This window comes from Balaenoptera physalus, assembly GCF_965194825.1.
Source record: "Balaenoptera physalus genome assembly, chromosome: 8".
Lineage (NCBI taxonomy): Eukaryota > Metazoa > Chordata > Mammalia > Artiodactyla > Balaenopteridae > Balaenoptera > Balaenoptera physalus.
The window spans coordinates 84,098,583-84,122,533 of NC_138887.1; the positions used below are offsets into that span (position 1 = coordinate 84,098,583).

Genomic DNA, 23,951 nt, shown 5'->3' on the forward strand with positions numbered 1-23,951 from the left:
CCCTTCTCCCTCCCCGTATCCTCAAGTCCATTCTCTAGTAGGTCTGCATACCGTATGCTAACACATATATATGGAATCTAAAAAAATAAATTAAAAAAAAATGGTCATGAAGAGCCTAGGGGCAAGATGGGAATAAAGATGCAGACCTACTCAGAAATTCTGCTTTTAGTTTATTCCATACAATATTTTGATTGTTTTTGTTTCATTAGAATGACAGGGAGATGTTTGATGTCAACTTCAAATATAAAGATTTTTGCTTGTAGAAATCTGGGATTTCTATCCATTTACCATCTAAATAGTTCTTGCATTCTCTCTGTCCAATTTCTACAACTACTCATGTACTCAAGGCCTGCATCATCTTCATTTGGGCTAAGTATATTTTACTTGAATCTGTCCTTTCTGTCTAAACATACTCAAATCTGTTTCCACACTGCAAAAAGGTGATCTTCCTAAAATGGAAATCAGCATATGTAACCGTTGGGACAATCACTGCCCTACAAGGTACACTTAAGTGAATTAGATAAAGGGTCCTCTTCTTCAAGTAAAATAGACTTTAGGTTAGTAGACCACAATCTACGCAACTATACTTGGGCTGATCTGGGGAAATGGGAACTTGGGCAGTTCTCCCTTGCAGGACATGGTCTCCTGGTAAAGGATAGGGAGGGAACAGGTAGCTTATTGGTTGCCATGGGAAACCTGGAGAGTGCTGGCTGTTCCCATCTTAATGCATTGGCCAACTATAGCATCACTAATAGCAGAAATGCTGGCTTTAGATGCTTTCTGACATGATGCACGTGAGGTACACAGTTTCATCCATGAAGTAGTCTTGCTGAAATGATTATAATCAAGACTTACTTTTAGGTCTAACTTCCAGTTTACAGAAAGGATAGACAATGGAGAAAAAATTAAACAGCCTCACAAGAACACAAATACAAAACATCAGACATTCTTTTTTTTTTTTACAAAGACCTCATTTTTATTTATTTATTCATTTTTCTCTTTTTTTCCTCTCTCTATTTTTATTTATTTATTTATTTATTTATATTTCTTAAACATCTTTATTGAAGTATAATTGCTTTACAATGGTGTGTTAGTTTCTGCTTTAAAACAAAGTGAATCAATTATACATATACATATGTTCCCATATCTCTTCCCTCTTGCATCTCCCTCCCTCCTACCCTCCCTATCCCACCCCTCTAGGTGGTCACAAAGCACTGAGCTGATCTCCCTGTGCTATGCGGCTGCTTCCCACTAGCTATCTATTTTACATTTGGTAGTGTATATATGTCCATGACACTCTCTCACCCTGTCACATCTCACCCCTCCCCCTCCCCATATCCTCAAGTCCATTCTTTAGTAGGTCTGTGTCTTTATTCCCATCTTGCCACTAGGTTCTTCATGACCTTTTTTTTTTTTTTTCCTTAGATTCCATATATATGTGTTAGCATACTGTATTTGTTTTTCTCTTTCTGACTTACTTCACTCTGTATGACAAACGCTAACTCCATCCACCTCATTACAAATACCTCCATTTCATTTCTTTTTATGGCTGAGTAATATTCCATTGTATATATGTGCCACATCTTCTTTATCCATTCATCCAATGATGGACACTTTGGTTGCTTCCATGTCCTGGCTATTGTAAATAGAGCTGCAATGAACATTTTGGTACATGACTCTTTCTGAATTATGGTTTTCTCAGGGTATATACCCAGTAGTGGGATTGCTGGGTCGTATGGTAGTTCTATTTTTAGTTTTTTAAGGAACCTCCAAACTGTTCTCCATAGTGGCTGTATCAATTTACATTCCCATCAACAGTGCAAGAGGGTTCCCTTTTCTCCACACTCTCTCCAGCATTTATTGGTTGTAGATTTTTTTGATGATGGCCATTCTGACTGGTGTCAGGTGATACCTTACTGTAGTTTTCATTTGCATTTCTCTAATGATTAGTGATGTTGAGCATCCTTTCATGTGTTTATTGTCAATCTGTATATCTTCTTTGGAGAAATGTCTATTTAGGTCTTCTGCCCATTTCTGGATTGGGTTGTTTGCTTTTTTGATATTGAGCTGCATGAGCTGCTTGTATATCTTGGAGATTAATCCTTTGTTAGTTGCTTCATTTTCAAATATTTTCTCCCATTCTGAGTGTTGTCTTTTCATCTTGTTTATGGTTTCTTTTGCTGTGCAAAAGCTTTAAAGTTTCTTTAGGTCCCATTTGTTTATTTTATTTTATTATTATTATTTTTAACAACCATTTGTTTATTTTTGTTTTTATTTCCATTTCTCTAGGAGGTGGGTCATAAAGGATCTTGCTGTGATTTATGTCATAGAGTGTCTGCCTATGTTTTCCTCTAAGAGTTTTATAGTGTCTGGCCTTACATTTAGGTCTTTAATCCATTTTGAGTTTATTTTCGGGTATGGTATTAGGAAGTGTTCTAGAATCCAACACCACATTAAAAGGATCATATACCATGATCAAGTGGGGTTTATCCCAGGAATGCAAAGATTCTTCAATATATGGAAATCAATCAATGTGATACACCATATTAACAAACTGAAGGAGAAAAAACATTTGATCATCTCAATAGATGCAGAAAAAGCTTTTGACAAAATTCAACACCCATTTATGATAAAAACTCTTCAGAAAGTAGGCATAGAGGGAACCTCCCTCAACATAATAAAGGCCTTTTATGACAAACCCACAGCCAACATCATTCTCAGTGGTGAAAAACTGAAACCATTTCCTCTAAGATCAGGAGCAAGACAAGGTTGCCCACTCTCACCACTATTATTCAATATAGTTTTGGAAGTTTTAGCCACAGCAATCAGAGAAGAACAAGAAATAAAATGAATCCAAATTGGAAAAGAAGAAGTAAAACTGTCACTGTTTGCAGATGACATGGTACTATACATAGAGAATCCTAAAGATGCTACCAGAAAACTCCTAGAGCTAATCAATGACTTTGGTAAAGTAGCAGGATGCAAAATTAATGCACAGAAATCTCTTGCATTCCTATACACTAGTGATGAAAAATCTGAAAGAAAAATTAAGAAAACACTCCCATTTACCATTGCAACACAAAGAATAAAATACCTAGGAATAAACCTACCTAAGGAGACAAAAGACCTGTATGCAGAAAACTATAAGACACTGATGAAAGAAATTAAAGATGATACAAAGAGGTGGAGAGATATACCATGTTCTTGGATTGGAAGAATCAACATTGTGAAAATGACTATACTACCCAAAGCAATCTACAGATTCAGTGCAATCCCTATCAAACTACCAATGGCATTTTTCACAGAACTAGAACAAAAATTTCACAATTTGTATGGAAACACAAAAGACCCCAAATAGCCAAAGCAATCCTGAGAAAGAAAAACAGAGCTGGAGGAATCAGGCTCCCCGACTTCAGACTATACTACAAAGCCACAGTAATCAAGACAGTTTGGTACTGGCACAAAAACAGAAATATAGATCAGTGGAACAGGGTAGAATGCCCAGAGATAAAAACACGCACCTATGGTCGCCTTATCTTTGATAAAGGAGGCAAGAATATACAATGGAGAAACGACAGCCTCTTCAGTAATTTGTGCTGGGAAAACTGGAAGCTACATATAAAAGAATGAAATTAGAACATCAGACATTCTAAAGGGCAACTGGTCTTTTATGTTCAACAATGTATGCTATGAAAAAAAAAAAGTAGTCTGTTCTAAATTAAAATGCATTTAAAAGCTAAAACAGCCAAACAGAAGTCATAGCTCATGATTGATTACTGGTTTAAACTAATAAGCTATACTGATTGGGGCTCTTGGGAATATCTGAATATGGGCTGGTAATTAGATGTTATTTTGGGATTATTGTCAGTTTTGTTATGTAGGATAGTAGTGTTGCCAGTATGTAAGAATATATACTTATTTGGGGTAAAATATCATAATATAGTTTCAGTTTATTAAAAAAAAACACAAAATGTGTGAAAAAAATAATTAAAACCAATATGACAGTGTGTAAGTAGTTGTTAAATTTAAGTGCTCTCTATAGGCATGTAATTGTATTATATTGTTCTTTTGACTTTTCTTTAGTTTTGGATTTTTATAGCAAAAAGTTAAATAGTACAATATTAAAAAATGGAAAGAATGGACATCTAGTTTTAGCTCTGACATGTAAAGAACTTGAAGCTGTCACTTCCATCCTTATAACAAGAAATAGTTGGAAATTCTGAAAATCAATGACTTTTGTTGGAGCCATCAGAGAACTAAGTTTGAAAGGCAAGTAGCCTCTCAAGTCTAGACAGACAGGTAATATTCAGAGAGATACAGATGAAATTTGGTTACTGGATCTAAAGCCACTGGAGCCATAAACTGGTAGCCATAAAATGGTAATTTTGGCAAACTTCTGGAGGTTGATTGTGGACTATCATGACAGTGAGAAACTCCTAGGTTTGCACTCATGGAGTCAGGGCACACTTTGTGGACTTTACCTCCAGGATCCCTACCAGCTTTTCATAGGGAAGACCTGAAAATATTGCTTTATGACACTGGCAAGGAGAATGGAGGAGTAATCATTGAGGAGTGATTCTCCTTAACAAAGAACCTTCTCCTTCACAAAGTCTACACCAGGGGAAAGGATTTTGCAAGAGCCTTATCCCAGTAGAAGGGAATCATCCCAGTCCAGGCCCTCCAGCTTCCCTGTCTAATTGAAGGGAAGGAAAAGGGTCAACAAGGGTTAGGGATTCAAGGAAATATATTGGGAATGTTGCAGCTAGGGAAGGGAATAGGAAGCAAAGAGGAAAAAGCTATATCATTGGAGAAAGATACAGGTCCACTAAATACTGAGATTTAATCAGAAAATTACAGAATTCTCCCCATGTCCATTTCTCACCAGCACATCAGCAAGACTATAGTATAATAACTGAATTACAGCTAGAAGAGTTGTAAGGCCCAGACTCTATTTAAGGAGGAGTTCTTGGGAAACCCAAGGCACAAAGACATGAGAGGAATTTGAAGCCTCTGGAACAAACATTAAACACAGCCCAACTCTCAGCCAGATTAACATAAAACCTCACACTAAAGTCCTGTCAGTCTCAGTTCCTATTACCTAATATATCATGCCTGGTTTCATCAAAACATTACAAGGCAAAACAAAAGGCAAAATACCCCTCATTCTGAAGAGGCAAAACAATCATCAGATCCAGACTCAGATATGACAAAGATATTATAATTATCAGACAGGGAATTTAAAATAAGTATGATTAATATCCTATAAGAAACATGTAAGAGCAGATGGGTAATTTGAGCAGAGAGATGTATAGTCAAAAAACCATCAAAAGGAAATGCTAGAAATAATAATTAAGAAGAAAACTGTAACAGAATAAAGAATGCTTTGATGGATTTTTCGGTAGATAAATCACACATGACTACATAAACCACATGACTGAAGAAAGAATCACTCTTAATGTACCTGGTTAATACTCATTCATTTCTCACATATAGATCAATCATCATTTCCTCAAACATACATTCTCTGACCCAACTTTTTCTTAATGTTTTCGTGCCATATTGACTCCCTATCTACATGGACATCATAAATTATCTTTTTAGACATAAGTTTTCTCTAGTAGCCTCTAACCATGGTGTATGCAATATGGATCACTTTGTTGTTATCAATTTCAATGAGTCAAGACTAACTTAGCTTAATGCCAAACAAATGCTGAAGAATTAAGTCAATGAGTTGGATACTTTATTTTCCAAAAACCTTAGTAGTGTATATTATAAAGGCCAAACATCTGAGATATATAACTTATATTTAATCATTGTTTGGCATCCAGAGATCAATAATTGGAAGGTTTTGTAAAACCATGCTAAGTTGTAATAAGTTGAGATGTGGTATAAAGAATATGAAATTTGATTAGAAAGATGTAAATATTGAATGCACATCTAATAATTTTCCCCAAAGAAATCACCTCTTTGGAGGAGTTATTTTATATGTAAAAGCAGCTTAAAATTGTGGACTTAATTCCTTGCCCTGGTTTTGACCTCAGTGCACTTTGGGTGACAATTCTCCATAGGTCTCTCATGTTTCTGCCTATCTTGTGAGCAGAGACATTGACTATCATTGTCCTGGTCTATATTTTCAAGGACATTTGTATAGTGAAGAACCTTGGAAGATAGAGATAGCATCTTCCTCCAGAGCAAAATGCACATGTAGTTACTTCCCACGATAAAAGATTCAGTATCCGTAAGCTCAGAGTTCCTCCCTATAATGTAATCCACTGTGCGTGCAAGTGTCACTTGACCTTCTTTGCATTGTCATGTGGGAATTGGGGCTCAGGAACTCAGAGAAATGCTGATAGTCTGGATATTGCTACTGCTCCAAGTAGTAAACTGTCCTTTGTCTCTGACTTGTCTTCTGATAGCATTTACATTTACGATCCTATAGCAGGCTGACTTGTTAGCTTGCAAGGAGGATAAAATACCAGGTCCTTTACAATTCTTCACATACAATGCCCTCAGGTGGAGAGTGTAGGCTGCTTTTTAAGCAACAGTTATTTAATTAGGGCAAGAATGGGTTCTTCTGGAACTATGCGTCATGGCTCACCTCAAGAAAAAAGTGATCCCACAGTAACTTAGAACAGTCCTGGTTGGGAATATCGAGCACAGTCTATATGAATTCAGTCAGATGGATAAGAACGGCCTCTTCCCTTCCTGTAACTCAGAGCCTGGGGGTGGGGGTGGGGGGTAGGAAAACAGTACACTGGGATGTATTTCCAGGATATCTTACTACTATTTTAGTCAATAAGCTAAACATAGATAAATACATTAAATAATTAAAAGTCATTCTGTTGCTCTTTCTACTATAATAAGAGAAAAATTATCCCTAGTCTATAAATTAACTCTTTTCAGGGGGAAAAAGGTGAATAACTTTGTATTTGTTTTCTATTGCTGCATAACAAACTAACCATACTTTCCCAACTTCCAAACTTACCACAAACTTAATAGCTTGAAACCACACCTACTTTCCTGTGTCTTTAGGTCTGGGGTCCCCATTTTCATGTCTGTTGTGAGCTGGGGACTGGCCCTGCTCCTAGAAGTCATCAGCATTCCTTCTTGTGTGGTCCCTCCATCTTCAAACTAGCAATGACAGATTGAGTCCTTCTCACATTGTGAATCTCTCTTACGTTTTCTTCTGCTACCAGCGAGAGGAAATGCCATGCTTTTAAATGGCTTACAGGGTTGGGTCAGACCCAACCTCCGTATCTGAAAGTCAGCCTACTTGGGATTTTAGTTACATCTATAAACTCCTTTCACAGAACTACATAGATTAATGTTTAATTGAATAACCAGGGGAAGGGAATCTTATGGGTAGGGAATCTCTAGAATGTTCCCCACTATAGTCTCTTTGTAATAACTGAATATTTGAAATGGGTGGTGCAATTGTTTTAAGCAACTGGGATTTATAGCTTTATGATTTCATCCAGTGTCCTTTCAAATCTGCTTTGGGTGAGTCTCAAAGTTTTTGCCAGGTCCTGTTAACCATTCTAAAAGCTTTCACTGAGTAATTAAATACTCAGTGCAGTTTAATGTAATAGCATAATTCTTAACATCCCAGAATTAATCTTGCTCTTTTCTCCCTGAATAAGGTATATTTTAATATGGAAGCCTGACGTTAGAGGTGGCAGTAGGGAAAATCTGGTTTCTTTTGCATCCCATAATCACTTCCCTTCAACTTCCTGGCTGCTGTTTGTGACTCCTACGGTGTCAGGCTAAGGAACAGAAAGAATTAGGGAAGAATGGACAGATCTTGCATGATATGACCATAGTGCTTTCCAGGTTTAACAGATATTTGAAATCGTTATTTCCTCTTGTGGAGTTTTTATGAGAGACTTAAAGATTCCTCTGGTTAATTCCACTCTCCTTCTATTTGGTTTCTGTACCCACAGAGAAAAACATGAAGACCATCCTGAGTGTGCTCAGTCTGCATTCCTAACGATTGTTCTTATGTGGGCCCTGAGTGCTGCCCGGTCAGCATCCAATGTGTCCTTAGTCTTTCTGCCCTCCCAGATGAGGTTTTCATGCGTTAGCCTCACTCTTCAACCTCCAACACCTTTGGGGAAAAAAAAGCCATCAGAATGGACATCCCCAGTTCTACATCAGTCTCCTTCTGTGCCGTATGTGCCCCTCTCCTGTTACTATGGAGGAGTTTTCCATGCTTCTCTAAGGACACCTTAGTGTGTTCTATACCCCAATGCTCTCACTTCCTCAGAGTTCCCTACCCCTCTCTCTCTTTCCTGCATTATCAGTATTTCATTCTTTACTGTATTTTTTACCAGCCTACAAACATGCTTTTCCCCCCATCTTAAAAAAGAAAATCCTTCCCTCTCAGCTACTGCTTACATGACTGGCCCATTTTACGGGAAACACTCCTCAAGATAATCGTGTATAATCACTTTCTGCAAATGAGCTTTTTTTTTTTTTACACCATCTGTTGAGTCCCTTTGTAAATCATGTTTTCTCTACCTTCACAATCTGTCCAACATCAAACCACTTTTCCCCACTTCCACCACCATCAGTGCCTCATCATCCCTATCTTTGATTACTGAATAACCTTCTTCCTATTAGGACAATCGGCCTGATACAGTTTATTCTAGACACAATTTGTTCTAAATGTAGTTCATATCATGTCACTTCACTTAAAAGCCTCCAATCGTTCTGCCTTTCACTCACAGTCAAAGTTCAGAATGGCCCATAAGACCGTACAAGTTCTAGGCTCCTTGTTCCCTTGATCGCACTTTAAACTTCTCTTTGCCTTGTTTCACCTCTCTTGACAATGGTCCCTTTTATGGTCTGGAACAGCTGAAGTCACTCCTGCCTTAGAGCTTTTGCTGTTTACCCTTCTGGAAAGATCTTTCCTGTATTTCCACAACGCCCTTCCTTACTCCTTTAGGTCTTCTTGGTGAGACCTTGCTTGACACTGTATTTAAAGCTTAAAGGACAACAATGTTCTACAGATTCCGTCTTTCCCCTCTTTTGGTTTGTGCGTTTATTTTTGAGTTATTATTTTTCCAGCTTTATTGACATATAATTGACATATAACATTGTGTAAGTTTAAGGTGTAAATGTTGATTTGATACGTTTACATGTGGCAAAATGATTACCACCATAGCTTTAGCTAACATCTTCATTTTGCTGCATAATTACCATTTCCTTTTTTGTGGTGAAAATATTTAAGATCTAGTCTCTTAGCAACTTTCAAGTATATAATACAGTATTGTAAACTATAATTGCCATGTTTTACATTAGATTCCCACAACTGATTCATCTTATAGTTGGAAGTTTATACCCTTTGCCCAACATGTCCCCATTTCCCCCAGCCCACAGCCCCTGGTAACCACCATTCTACCCTGTTTCTATTAGTTCAACTTTTTAAAAGTCCACATATGAGTGATAGCATACAATATTTGTCTTTCTCTGTCTGACTTATTTCACTTAGCATAATGCTCTCAAGGTCCATCCATGTTGTCACAAATGGCAGGATTTCCTTTTCTCTCATGGCTGAATAATATTCATATCATTGAATAATATATATTTTGCATCTTCTTTATTAATTATTTTTGATCATAGCATTTATCACTTTCTAATTTATGATCATATACATTTTAATTTTTTTTTTGGTCTGTATTCCCCAAAAAGCTATAGAAGGACAGGTAATTTTGTGGGGTTTTTGTTTATTATTATATTCCCAAAAGGGCCTGAAAAAGCATTGGTAGTCATCTGTCTCTCTCTCTACCTATCTAAATTTGGATAAATTTTCTTTTAAGTACCGGTTAAGTTGCATTTTCTAAATGTTGATGCAGTGTGTTATATTGTCATTTAGTTCAAAATATTTTAAAATTTTCTTTGTGAATTTTCTTTGATCCATGAATTATTTAGAATTTATTTTTCTTTTTCTAATTATTTGAGGTTTTCTTAGAGATCTTATTGTTTTTAATTACTATATGTATTCTGTTTCAGTCAGACAATATATTCTATATTATTTAATACTTTAAATTTATCAAGACTTTTTTATGGTTTGGAATGTGGTTTATCTTGGACAATGTTCTATGTACAATCAAAAAGAATGTATATTCTATACTGGATGTGGTTTTCTATAAATGTCTTTTAGGCCATGGTGGATGATAATATTTCCTTATTGATGTATCATTAACAATTTTTGGTCAACTTAACAATTAATAAGAAAGAAATGGATAATTGCTTTTATTTTTTAATTTACTTTTTGTTTTTAACATCTTTATTGGAGTATAATTGCTTTACAATGGTCTATTAGTTTCTGCTTTATAACAAATTGAATCAGCTGTACATATACATATATCCCCATATCTCCTCCCTCTTGCGTCTCCCTCCCACCTTCTCTATCCCACCCCTCTAGGTGGTCACAAAGCACCGAGCTGATCTCCTTGTGCTATGTGGCTGCTTCCCACTAGCTATCTATTTTACATTTGGTAGTATATATAAGTCCATGCCACTCTCTCACTTTGTCCCAGCTGACCCTTGCCCCTCCCTGTGTCCTCAAGTCCATTCTCAACGTCTACGTCTTTATTCCTGTCCTGCCACTAGGTTCTTCATAACCATTTTTATTTTATTTTTTTAGATTCCATATTTATGTGTTAGCATGTGGTATTTGTTTTTCTCTTTCTGACTTACTTCACTCTGTATGACAGACTCTAGGTCCATCCACCTCACTACAAATAACTCAGTTTCATTTCTTTTTATGGCTGAGTAATATTCCACTGGATATATGTGCCACATCTTCGTTAACCATTCATCTGTCGATGGACACTTAGCACTATAAAACTCCTAGAGGAAAATATAGGCAGAACACTCTATGACATAAATCACAGCAAGATCCTTTTGAGCCACCTCCTAGAGAAATGGAAATAAAAACAACAAAAATAAACAAATGGGACCTAATGATACTTATTTTTTTAATAGATCTTTATTGGAGTATAATTGCTTCACAATAACCATGTTAGCTTCTGTTGCACAACAAAACGAATCAGCCATATACATACACATGTCCCCATATCCCCTCCCTAGAGGGGTGGGATAGGGAGGATGGGAGGGAGGGTTTGAGCCTCCCTCCCATCCTCCCTATCCCACCCCACTAGGTCATTGCAAAGCACCTAGCTGATCTACCTGTGCTATGCTGCTGCTTCCCACCAGCCAACTATTTTACATTTGGTAGTTGAAAAAAAAAAGTGTGAATTTCTCCAACCATGTTGGCAGGTTTGTCTATTTCTTCCATTAGTTGTATCAATTTTTGCTTCACATTCTCTGAACTTTTGTTATTAAGTACATACACATTTAAAATGGTTAGAACTTTTTGTGAATTCATCCTTTTGTAATTATGAAATATCAATCATTATTCTGATAATACTCCCCGAATTGAAGTTTTTATTCTCTATTTTCATAGGTATTTTAGACACACTAGCTTTCTCATAGTAAGTATTTACTTTGTACACATTTTTTCCATTCTTTAACTGGCAAACAATCTGTGTCTTTATTTACTTTAGTGCTTACTCTCTTAACTACCTGTAATTAGATCTTGTTTCTTTTTATTATTTTTTAACATCTTTTTTGGAGTATAATTGCTTTATAATGTTGTGTTAGTTTCTGCTGTACAACAGTGAATCAGCTGTATGTATATATATATCCCCATGTCCCCTCCCTCTTCCATCTCCCTCCCACCCTTCCCTTGTTTCTTTTTAATTCATTGTGATAATATCTGATTTTTAATTAGATTTTTCTCAGTCCACTTAGTTATTGATATGGTTGGGCTATTGTTAAGGCTTTATCATCTTGTTTATTTTATTTCTTTCTTCTGTGTTTTCCTTGGTACTCCTTACTTTTCTTATTTTAATCAAATATGTTTTAATATTCAGTTCTAACTTTTCTCTTGTATCTGTATCTAATCATCTTTGTGAGTGAGTGTGTGTGTGTGTGTGTGTGTGTGTTTAGAGGAGTTTCTAGAGAATATAACATGTATCTTTAACTCAGCATTTTATTATATATTAATCATGCCATTTGATGTATTGTATTGTAACTTAACAATGGTATACTTTCATTTAAAGTCTTCCCATCCTATGTGGTATGTTTTTCTTTTATTTTATGAATACATATGCTATATATCCCTCAATACAATGTGACTTTGCTCTAAAATTCAAAGGTCTTTCAAAGAAACTAGTGAAAATAATGGAAGTCCTTTATGTTTAAAATATTTTTCATTTTAGTTGCTCTTCAATTCTTGTACATACATGTTTATAAGTGGTTTCATGCTCTTCAAACTGAAGAGCTGGTAGCAAATTCTCTCAGCCTTTGTTTATCTGAAATTTTCTTTTTTTAATTTTCACTTTTGGAGAATATTTTTGCTGGATAGATTATGTTAAATTGACAGTTTTCCTTCTCCTTTACAGATATATTTCATTGCCTTCTGGCTTCTGTTGTTTCTGGTGAAAAGTTAGCATTTATTCTTATGTTTATTCTTCTGGATTTGGTGTCTCTTTTCCTCTGACTGGTATTAGAATTTTCTTATATCTTACATTTGTATCTTTGGTATTTGGTAGTTGTACATGCCTAAGTATGATTTTGTCTTTTTATCTTGTTTAGGATGTATTGAACCTCTTGGATTTCTGCATTTATATTATTTATCAAGCATAGAAAATGGTTCACACAATAATGAGAAATATGATTGATACTCATACTCGATTTAAGAGAAAAAAAATCTACTAGAAAGTAGATTTATAATGCTCTTTTTGCAGTGAAACTTGACATAAGAGAAAGAGATAAGAGCCAATTTAAGCTATGCTTAAGCATTTAAAATTTATCATGATAAAAAGTCACAATATAAGAGGAACATATAGATGCTATTGCAATAAAATATTAAGTAAAAACTTGAATAATTCAGAATACATTAATAGAAAAATGGGTATGAAAGATATGTAATAACAAAATTTTGCATGCATAATCATAAATATCCTGTCAGCATAGAACCTCAAGTAATAAACTGTAAAAAAGTTCCTAAAAACTGAAAGACTTATGAATTTTAAAGTATATGATATTATCAAATTAATTAACAGTTGACATAAATGACTTAGAGAGACCACGTCATCTCCACAGATTTCCAAAGCATGATAGGAATGCATGGGCTGAAGAAAGACTGGATTTTCAGTCTTGGCTGTTCTAACTACACCACTCTTACTGCTATTTTTAAAAGAGCATAGTTTAGGCCTTGAGTAGGAGTTCATAAAGAAGGCACTAGAATTAAATAAGAATCAGATTATCAGTCTATATAAAGATTTTGCTATTGGTAAAATAATATTCTCTGATTTTTGTAATAATTGGAATCAAGATGAAAATAGGAATTACATGCTGTACTTAAACTTTGTTTTAAGTTTTTAAAGCAAAGTGCTTGTTGAAATAAATCGTTTAGAAAGACATGATAGGCAGGTTTAAAAATTCTTTATTTAGATAGTATCTTAAAATTAGTTTGAGCTTATTATATGAAGAAAATCTCTGGCTTCTTCATGAGGTGTTTAAGAAAGAAGAGACATTAAAGCACCAGCTATCCCAGAGTGGAATGCTGTTACTACTGATATTTTAAAACATGTCATATGCTTCAGGCAAATAAATTTAATTAAAGAAACTGAGTGCCTTCATAACTATAGTTGCATTATTCATGCATTCACAATGATTCTTCGAATCTAAGAATATAAATGAAAAGTGACAGCATAACAACCAAGGGAGAAAGAACACAGATTTAGTATTATGATGCCAAAATAACTTATCTAAACAAATGGACAGTTAAGTGAAATGGCCAGTAAATTCAATAAATAAAACCAGTTGTTTTATTCTACTGGTATTTTTGATTATTAAAAATTATGAATTTGGTAGTTTCAGGTAGGGGAAGAAAAATCCCTCATTGTTATTTGAAAAAAAAAATAACTTATTTTAAAAAAATAGCTAAAGATTCTTCTAGTCCCTCATTCAAAAGTTTCCAAAAATCGTGTCTTTGGCCCTTTACCTTAAGAATACTTTTTTAAAAAATCAGTTTATTCCTATGAAGTGAAAAAAAACCCAAAAAAACAAGTGGTGGGGTCTAAGATCTTTCTTGGTTTTAGTCTAGTATCCTCTCTATTATTTTTTGAATTCTACTCCATGCAGAGCACACCTGTTAATAATTTGCCCTCAATAAAATGAAAATTCAATATTCAAGTGGCTATAATATAGATGCATAGAAGCTTTAGCCAAGGTAGGTGTTAAATGAAAATAAATATATTTTAGAACTAGCAGAAAAATTAGATTCTGTAATCCAAAGATAGTTTTACATGAGGAGAACAAGGACATGATTTTCCTGACTTCTGAACAGGGGATCATCCTACCACATTAGAATGCATCAATATTTGGCCATGTTTTATGGAATGTACAAAATTTCTGATGAAATAATAATATTCTCTATTAATTAGCAGACTTTCCATAAGGCTCCATTAATTCCTCCAGTTAGAGCATCCATGGGTAAGAGTGAGTTATTTTTACATTTACCTAATTGACCAACCTTTTCTGTAAAGGGCTAGATAATAAATATTTTAGGCTTTGTGGACCAGATGGCCCGTCACAACTACTCAATTGTGGAAAAGCAGCCATAGATGATACATAAATGAATGTGCATGGCTGTGTTCCAATAAAACTTTATTTACAAAAACAGGCAATGCAAAATAGAGCTGGCTCACAGTCTGTAGTTTGATGACCCCAGGTTTAGAACAATAATAACTTCTTACGTATTTCGTAAATCTGTACTTTGTGTATATTTTTATCGTATCATTTGCTAAGCTGTACAGTAAATGTTTGCCCTCTCCCCCATCCACACACAGAGGATAAAGTTCTTAAGGGTAGGAGTCCTGCTTCATTTATTTTTATGTGGTCAAGAATATTGGCAGAATGAATTTTATCTATCAGATATGACAGTTCTGACAACCAAATGGATACAGCACAGTGAATAAGAGCATTTCCAAAAGCATGTTCAGCCAGTTCCTGACTTCAAGAAATGCTTACAGGGACTTCACTGGTGGCTCAGTGGTTAAGAATCTGCCTGCCAACGCAGGGGACATGGGTTCAATCCCTGGTATGGGAAGATCCCACATGCCACGGAGCAACTAAGCCCGTGTGCCACAACTACTGACCCTGAATGCCGCAACTACTGAAGCCCACACGCCTAGAGTCCGTGCTCCGCAACAAAAGAAGCCACCACAATAAGAAGCCCGTGCACCACAACGAAGAGTAACCCCGGCTGGCCGCAACTAGAGAAAGCCTGTGCACAGCAACAAAGACCCAACACAACCAAAAATTAATTAATTAATTAATTTTTTTAAAAAAGAAATGCTTACAAAGATGAGTTTATTATCAAGTAAGTTTGTAGAATATGGTGTGATATAAACCTCATGGATAATTATAAGATGGATTAACATAGTAAAAGCCATGATAAGTACTTGCTATGAAGAAGTCAAATGTTTCCCAAACTTACCTGAAAAAAAATTAATTCACTGTTATCATCTTGAATAGCACATTTCTTCTTTCTCCACTTTATATCTCCATTCACCATTATTTATAACTGCGAGTGCTAGGCACTATGCTACCCACTGGGCATACCAGCTTAAAACTTACTAAAGATGTCCTTTATTCAATAAACACTTTCAAAAGAATATAAAATGTCAATTTTAAAATAGAATTTATTTTTAGAGCATTTTTTGGTTCACAGCAAGAAATGGAGCAGAAGGTACAGGGAGTTCCCATACATCCTCTGGCCCCAAACGTGCACAACCTCTTCTACTATCAACAGCCCTCATCAGAGTAGTACGTTTGTTATAATCAATGAACCTATACAGACATATCATTATCACCCAAAGTCAATAGTTTACAGCAGGGTTCACTGTTGGGGTTTACATTCTGTGTCTTGACAAATGTATAATGACAGGTATTCATCATTATAGTATCATACAGAGTAGTTTCACTGCCCTAAGAATTCTCTGTGCTCTGTTTATTCATCCCATACTTCCCCCTTAAGCCCTGGAAGCCACTGGTCTTCTTTACTGTCTCCATAGTTTTGCCCTTCTCAGAATGTCATATATTTGGAATCATATAGTTTCAGATTGGCTTCTTTTACTTAGTAATACGCATTTAAGGTCTCTCCATGTATTTTCATGGCTTAATAGCTCACTTCTTTTTAGCACTGAATAATATTCCATTGTCTGTGTGTATCACAGTTTGTTTACCCATTCACCTGCTGGAGGGCAGCTTAGTTGCTTCCAGGTTTTGGCAATTATGAACAAAGCATCTATAAACATCCCTGTGCAGGTTTTTGCGCCGACATAACTTTTCAGCTATTTTGGGTAAATATCAAGGAGTACATGCGCCGAATTATACAATAAGAGTATGTTTAGTTTTGTAAGAAACTGCCACACTGTCTTTCAAAGTGGCTGTGCCATTTTCATTTCCACCAGCAATGAATGAGGGTTCCTGTTGCTCCACATGCTCCAAATGCACCACAAGCATTTGGTGTTGTCTTGTAATGTCTTTTGGAGTCTTATTTCTTGAAAGAGCTAAAAAAGTCAGAAAATCTACTTTCTTATTTTTATTTGTAGTCTGTTTGAGTAACATAATCATAGATGGTTGCAAAAGATTGTTTCTAGGTACTAAAACAAAATCTTTGAATGGGTTTGCATTTCATGATCCATCACTTCCTTTAATTGAAGATATCCACAGTCTAAGATGCTGGAATTTGGGGCTGACACCTTGCTCATTATATATATTTTTGTCCACTAGACAGCAAGGATTTTCTGATAAATATGCACACATTTCCCAAACATACTTGGCCAAGTACAAAAATAAGCAGACAGGACTCTTACAGTGCCAAAGTAAAACAAAAAGTAAATTAGTTTTTTTAACTGTTCAGTTTGGCTGTATATAAATTTAGCCTTTGTGGCTGAAGATGAACTGGATTTGACTGAGTCAAGATACTGTGATTGGTGTTATCAGTGCTTAGACTAGTAAGCAAATTCTCTATTCAGAACATTTTATCTACATGTTACAAGACGATTCCTTAATTTCGTCCTCAGTCTTGTAATCATAGATATCAGGAAAAATAATTACTACGTATATAGAACCCACTCTCAATATTTCATTAAAAAGCTAGCAACATGTGAAATGAATATAGCAATCACTTAATATTCCTGGGTTTAAGTATGTCAGACATCTTCTTTCTCCCCTTTGCCAAACATGACACAGAGCAGGCATTAGAAACACTTTGCAACTTGCTACAGCAGTCCTAAAATAGTTAGAAAAATTCCACATACTTTTTTCTGAACTGTGTCCAGAAGATTTTATCATTTACTGATGATTTTTGTTTATTTTCCTAGACGTTTCATCTTGGTAAACTAGGGTTGGAGGAAGAGAGTAGAGAAGCATTAAGAGCCAGCATTAAGAAGTGCATATCACCCTTTAATAAACAAAACACTCTGCAAGAGCCTGGGGTACCTTTTAGGTTCCCACCCTCGGTTTCCCCAGCAATTTCCATGCTGCTTTGGTTGTCAGAGACTAAGTTTTAATAATGGTTTCTGGATTCAGATTGAAGGGGGATTTAGAGCTGGTGAATGTGGGAGAATGTTTAGGATATGCAACTCTTGGTCTAAAAGGTGAAAAGAAGAACACACTTTCATATTGTACTAACCTTTTTTCATCTAACCGCTTAGGCATTGTGGTTACTGCTGATTTTTAGATCAGGACCTTTGAAGCCTAAGTAGTGTTTCCTAGAAATTGCTCCAAAGAGAAAAGATGGAATGAAAGAATTAGGGTGTAGGACTAAGAAGCCATATGAAATATAATGAGACATAGGGTATTAATCAAATCAATCCATGTAGAGAAGCTTTTACAGATGGGGGATGTCGGGAATTGATGGTAGAAGTAAAGTATGAATTATGAAAGATACTGAGAATTGTAAAAAATTTGAATTTGATGAGAGAAATATCATGATTATAAGCATATAAGCATGATTTCTTCATATTGTAACATGAAGAAAATGTTAGGTAAATGTCAGAGAAGATATGTAGCTTTTCGTGTTGATCATTATTTCAACTTACAAATTGGTCCTGGAACTTTATTTTGACAGACAAATAATTATTTAATTTTTAGTGTTTCTTTTCAATTTAATGGTTAGTTTTCTCATTTGAATGACTTGTGTTTCTCATTAAGTGGTGTGGAAAAATGGTAATGTGATGAAAACCTCTCAGAGATAAGAATGACTAGATAGAAAATACCTTTAAAATTAGATGTTGAGAATTTTTAATTAAGAAGAATACATTACACAGTTCAAAGTGGAAAGAAAACCATTTGAGAGAGGAAAATTAAAGATGACAGTTTGAAAGAACAACTGCATTTTTGCATCTCTCATACTAAGAAGTTGTTAAATGTCTTAGAAATAAATGAACAAACACTAACATCACACTTTTAAGGTGTCGTGAGGCAAGTAAGAATTAGGAGGTATCAGCAGTACTGGTGCTGAAAGTGGTGATCAGTACGTGAGAAGAAAAGTAATAAATTATTCATTATTGGCCTAGTTAGGAGCTGTGTTGCACGACTGTGTTCAAGAGAGTATCCAACATGTAGTTGTCCTGATAGCAAGGAAAATGGAAAAGTTTGTTAGCTCACTTGCGAAAGTAGCTTATTCCATATTTCCTACAACCTCACAAAGGTTCTTCTGACAATTTTATTGATCAATTTTTGATTAAATCTGGAGTCCACTGATAGGTTGGCAAGGGGAAAAAAATGACAGTTTTTTTTTTGGTAACACTTATTTGCCCAGATAAATCCTTCTTCAGAAGGATTAAAATTCAGCATCACTAGCTGACTTAAGGCCACCTAGTGAGTCTGAGTTTGCAACCAACCTCATTGGATTCCCGGGCTTATTTATTTCTTACTTCTGAAGGAGAATATACAAAAAATTTAAAAATCTATTTTACCCACATGAGGTTATTGGGGGAATTGGACCAGTTATCTCTTTACCTAAAACACGTATATGGATTACACAAAACACTAGGTTTCTTGAAGTTTCTCCTGTGAAGTCTACATAATCTCATTTGGATCATGGACTTTTTTTAATAATCCGAAGAAAGCTATTATTCTCTCTCTAGGAATATGCATATATATATACCGATATGAAAAATCAATCATACAATTTCCTGAGATGTGACAGACTCACCTGAATCATCCACGGAACCCAATTTAATAAAGTCTATGCAGAATGGGTCAGTGAGTCTCTTGAGCCCTCTAGAGGCTGCCACACAGGGTGACTGTAGTGATTGCTGTTGGTGCTTTGACCAGATCCCTTATCTCTAATTTATCTCTCTGTGCCCTTCCATACCCAAGACTGCCACTCACAACTGCTTTTTCTTGGGGGACTGTCCTCAGCCGTTGGAGCCACCTCCCCGAATCCTACACAGAGCTGGAAGCACCTAGGAACACCCTTTGCCGATGACTAGGGTACAGGATAATGAAAACCCAGCTCCCTCTCCTCAGGATGGGATTAACTCTGAGGTGTAATTTATGCTCCAAACATCTGTTGAGGGATCAAGCTAAAGCCTCCTTCAGTAGGACTTTGCATGAACTCATATTCTCCTTGGCTTCTTCCCCTTTCCTGTTCTGCTTTTCTCATCCCCTTACCCGTTTCCTCTGGGAGCCTTTCCTTAATGAATCACTTAGCATACAAATCATACTCTCAGGGTTTGCTTTTCACCCAAAACTAACCATATAATTTAATTATCCAGACCAGGAAACATACTGAAGAGCAAATGGGAATGCTTTTATTAGTTATGCTGAGAAAAGGGTATAAATGGAAATGGTCCAGGACAAATCAGGACACATGTTCATCCTAGGGACACATGGCACTTTCAGAGACATCTCTGGAGACACCCTCTTATTCAAAGCCCTTTTAAGGTATGTGTTGCACTGATTGAACCCTGCCTAACATTTTACTGTTTCTCATATGTCAGTTTTGCTGTTTCTAATAGTGTAAGTCTCTATTAGCTCCTGGTTGACATTCTTTTCAAGGCTACCTTATTCCTACCCTCAACTCCAAGACACCTTTCTTCGCTTCTCATTCTACCCTTATCCGTCACACTGCATTATAGCTTCAAGTCTTCCTTTCCTTTGGAAACATCTTCACTTCAGTATGTTCTGGGACTTAGCATAACACCAAATTGCTCCTCATATATTCTTCTAGAGACCTCAAAAGCACAGACACAAATTGTTCTAACAATAGCCCAGAATGTCCCATATTTCCCAAAGGAATCTAGGAAAATTAACCTTTGTAAGTTGTCATTAGCTACATGTGATTTTATTGTTCTGCCTTAGTTTTGGGTAAACTTTTAATTTGCAGACTAAATTTAAGGGACATATAATTATGACATTCAATCCAGATTCTGATGTTTGGGGATTTAAAAAATTATTTGCAGAATTTATTTTGAGCTATTAAAACCCTATCCTAGTAGACAATGTACATTCTCTTTGTTTTCTGTTAAATTCTAGAAAGGTAATTTATGAGTTTTCTATATGAATAATGTAACAAAAACCCTTTGATTGAAAATAATACTATATTGGAATCAATCCTACTTTTTTAGGTTAAAAATTCTTGTCTCAAAATGTTTACCTTTTGCAAATTCTGTTGTGGTGTACTTGACACATATTACAAATATAAGTGGTATAAACAATAGTATTTTAGCTATAGGTCTGAATGGACCTAATTCAGTTTTAGAATCATCCAGTTGATTCCAATATGACAAAATGTAACTGAATTGGTTGTAAGTATGATGGTATCTAAGCCCAGTCAATATAAGTCATTTCTAGAGGTTAAAATTGATTGAAATTTAAACTGCTGTCACTACAGGGTAAATATTACCCCCACAGCAAATAGAACTTAGCTTTCTTCAAATCAACATCATAATACAGTTTTAAAGTAGACATAACACAGTTTCAAAACTTTAAAGTCTTAGTTTGTTTGCTTTAAATAATATTAAGTTTTTTGGTGATATGTTGATGAAGAATGCTGTTGGATTTCAAAGAAGCACTGAAATGAAGTGTTGTAGTACAGATTAGAATCTCATAATCAGGCACAGAGATTTATTATGTCCTTTTCTCAGCCTAAGTAAGTATCATTTTTGATTTTACACATTACAGAAAAATGTTTAAACTTAATTTTTTCAATGGATTGGGTGTCTTTTCAAAACAAAGACATAAATTCAGGAAGTAGAGAATATAAAATAAAGTGTGCAAAATCATGAACTTTTTGTCTGAGTCAGTTAAGCATGGAATATTGGCAGTTCTTGGGACTTCAATGTAATGTTATAGTTTGGCATAATAAACCAATTAAGTGGAATATAAAAATAAATATTATTATAAAAATTTATATTTTGCTACCAGAGAACTTTAAGCACATTAATTGTCCTTGAAAAAATTCTCTTAAGACTTCACAGTATTTACACAAAATTAGCTCTTTACAGTCTTGTTCCTAAAGCGGTTAAAAGGCAAATAAGTATTTTATTTTATTTGATGCTTACATCAGAGCAAAGGCCTCCTAGAAAATAGGACACTTAATTCTTTAAGAAATTACTAGTATATTGAATTAGCAAGGAACTAATATGTTACAACCATTATTATTGTCATTATCCCAAGTGTGGGTGACAATTTTCGAAGTTGTTTGCATACAGCGACAAACATTTTCCGTAATTAGATGTGGCCAACATATGTATGCATGACTAAAAAATTCTTCTACACCGATTGAAAGAGATGCATCTCTTTAAGAATGCTGATTTCATCTAGAGGGGTGGGGTAAGGAGGGTGGGAGGGAGGGAGATGAAAGAGGGAAGAGGTATGGGGACCTATGTATATGTATAACTGATTCACTTTGTTATAAAGCAGAAACTAACACACCATTGTAAAGCAATTATACTCCAATAAAGATGTTTAAAAAAAAAAGAATGCTGATTTCATGTTACAGGATCAGCAATAGAAAAGGAAGGTAAGCAGAAGTAAACATACTGTCATGTGTTTTTCCTATTTTTCCAAATCATTAGTCAATAAATAAGAAAAAGCAGGATCATCTGTTTGTAGCCAATTAACTTTTCTTTCATATTTAAGGGAGATGTGTGAAGAGTTTTGGCAGAATTATTGAGGTGATGTATATAGCAAATCATATAGTTTGCTGGCTTTTAAAAGTTTGAAAGTTAATCATTGTCTTATAGAGGTGGGATTGGTTCTTCTTTTAGACCAGACTTATCAGTCATTTTGTTAAAATTTGGGCTCTGATCATATCACAAAGCCTCATTCTGCAAACTCTCTCCTGCCTTATTCTTTCTTTCTGTTATGCATCAGCCATGAATGGTGACAATTTCTTAAGAACCAAACCTTAAAAGCAGAAAAGATAACAGATGAAGAGAAGTCATTCTTTTTAGTCATTGAATTAATACCTTTTTGACACTCACTTAGCTGGCCCCATCCCATGCTCATTTGCCCTTCTCTCACTTCTATTGTACTTACTAGGTTGTGGGAAGTAATTCATCTCCTAACATTCTGAGTTATCCAAGTTATATTTCTATAGTTTTCTATATTTCAAAACTTAACAATTTAATACATTACTTGGAAATTGAGATCTCAACTACATCATTGATAAACGCCTGTCTAATTTGTATAACGAATTTGAACTTTAAAAATTGGCGTTATACGCTGAGCAAAGTGGTCCTCAAGAATATTAGATCTGAGACCTACAATGGTGAAAAAATCTTAATTTTCTTATTTACATTTGAATGCTCAGCTCTTTCTCCATTTCATGACTCTTTAATTGTTTTGATTCAATAAGATGGAATTACCATTGAAACTCCATGCATGTATTTTGAATTTATTGGAAAAGACTAACAATAAAACTGTCACCTTCCCTTAGATTACATTTGCCCTTTTGTGGACATAGCACCCATTGATGAATTCAGTCATTTTCTTTATTAAACATAATTTAAAAATGGAAAGCAAAGTTTTCTATTAATGGTGATAGAACAGTATGAAGTTTTTGTGTAGTTGTGTTTTTTTGTGTTCAGGGGTTATGGTCTTATCAAATGTTAATTATAGTAACTGAGCATATTAATTGATATCATAAAACATATCTGCTCTATTTTAATGCTTAACATGATAAATTTGAAAAAATTTTTAGTAGATTGGGGTAACCATACACTGCGGGGGGACAATCATTTCTTTCAGAAATTGTCAATTGCCTTAATGAAATAGATGGGTTCAATGGGACATTGCTTTAAACAACATGAACATACTAGTGGAAGGAAGATAAGCTATAAAAGGAAATCTAGTGTCAGTCTGCAATATGCTTCTCCTTGCTTTGCCTAGAGGACAAGATCTAGTGCTCTGAGGGATGTTGTTCTCACTCAGAGAGCAATTGTGTCATAAAATTTTACCATTAAATAAACACTTAGAGTTCATTTTATAAGGCAAATTCCCAGTCATTCTTTAAAATGGATTGGAATGTTTACTTTCTGTAAACTTTTCTGCAGTTTCCAGTCATATCATATAAGCTTCATCATTATTCCATCATGTGCTTATTTTTATGCATCTTATTTGTATTTATATCACCAGTTTTAAATATAGGAAATGACATAAAGTAATTGCATAACAAATGTCTGATGAATGGAAAAATGAATTAGTGAAGAAATCTTGAGATGATTTGCTAGTGAGAAATTCAGCTTCTGTATCTTCTTGAGTGATCTTTGAGATTTTATACTTTTTAGATGTAGTCACCAAAAGATACTTTACACAGATCAGTCTAATTAATTACAGAATATATTGTAGTCCCT

The 23,951-nt window shown here is 35.1% G+C and overlaps 1 protein-coding gene across 6 annotated transcripts in view; it reads left to right on the top strand.

The window, feature by feature from the left end:
- LOC309665724 (uncharacterized protein) overlaps window positions 1-23,951 on the top strand; it is a 608,811-nt gene that overhangs the window by 339,017 nt on the left and 245,843 nt on the right. For 2 of the 6 annotated variants that reach the window (XM_082472435.1, XM_082472436.1), the window contains one exon: window positions 12,471-15,108. The exons of the other annotated variants lie outside the window; for them this stretch is intronic. In XM_082472435.1, coding sequence (XP_082328561.1) covers window positions 12,471-12,568 — 98 coding nt within the window. In that variant the 3' untranslated portion in view covers window positions 12,569-15,108. Of the gene's footprint in view, window positions 1-12,470; window positions 15,109-23,951 lie in introns of those variants that run through there. 6 annotated transcript variants of the gene reach the window in all.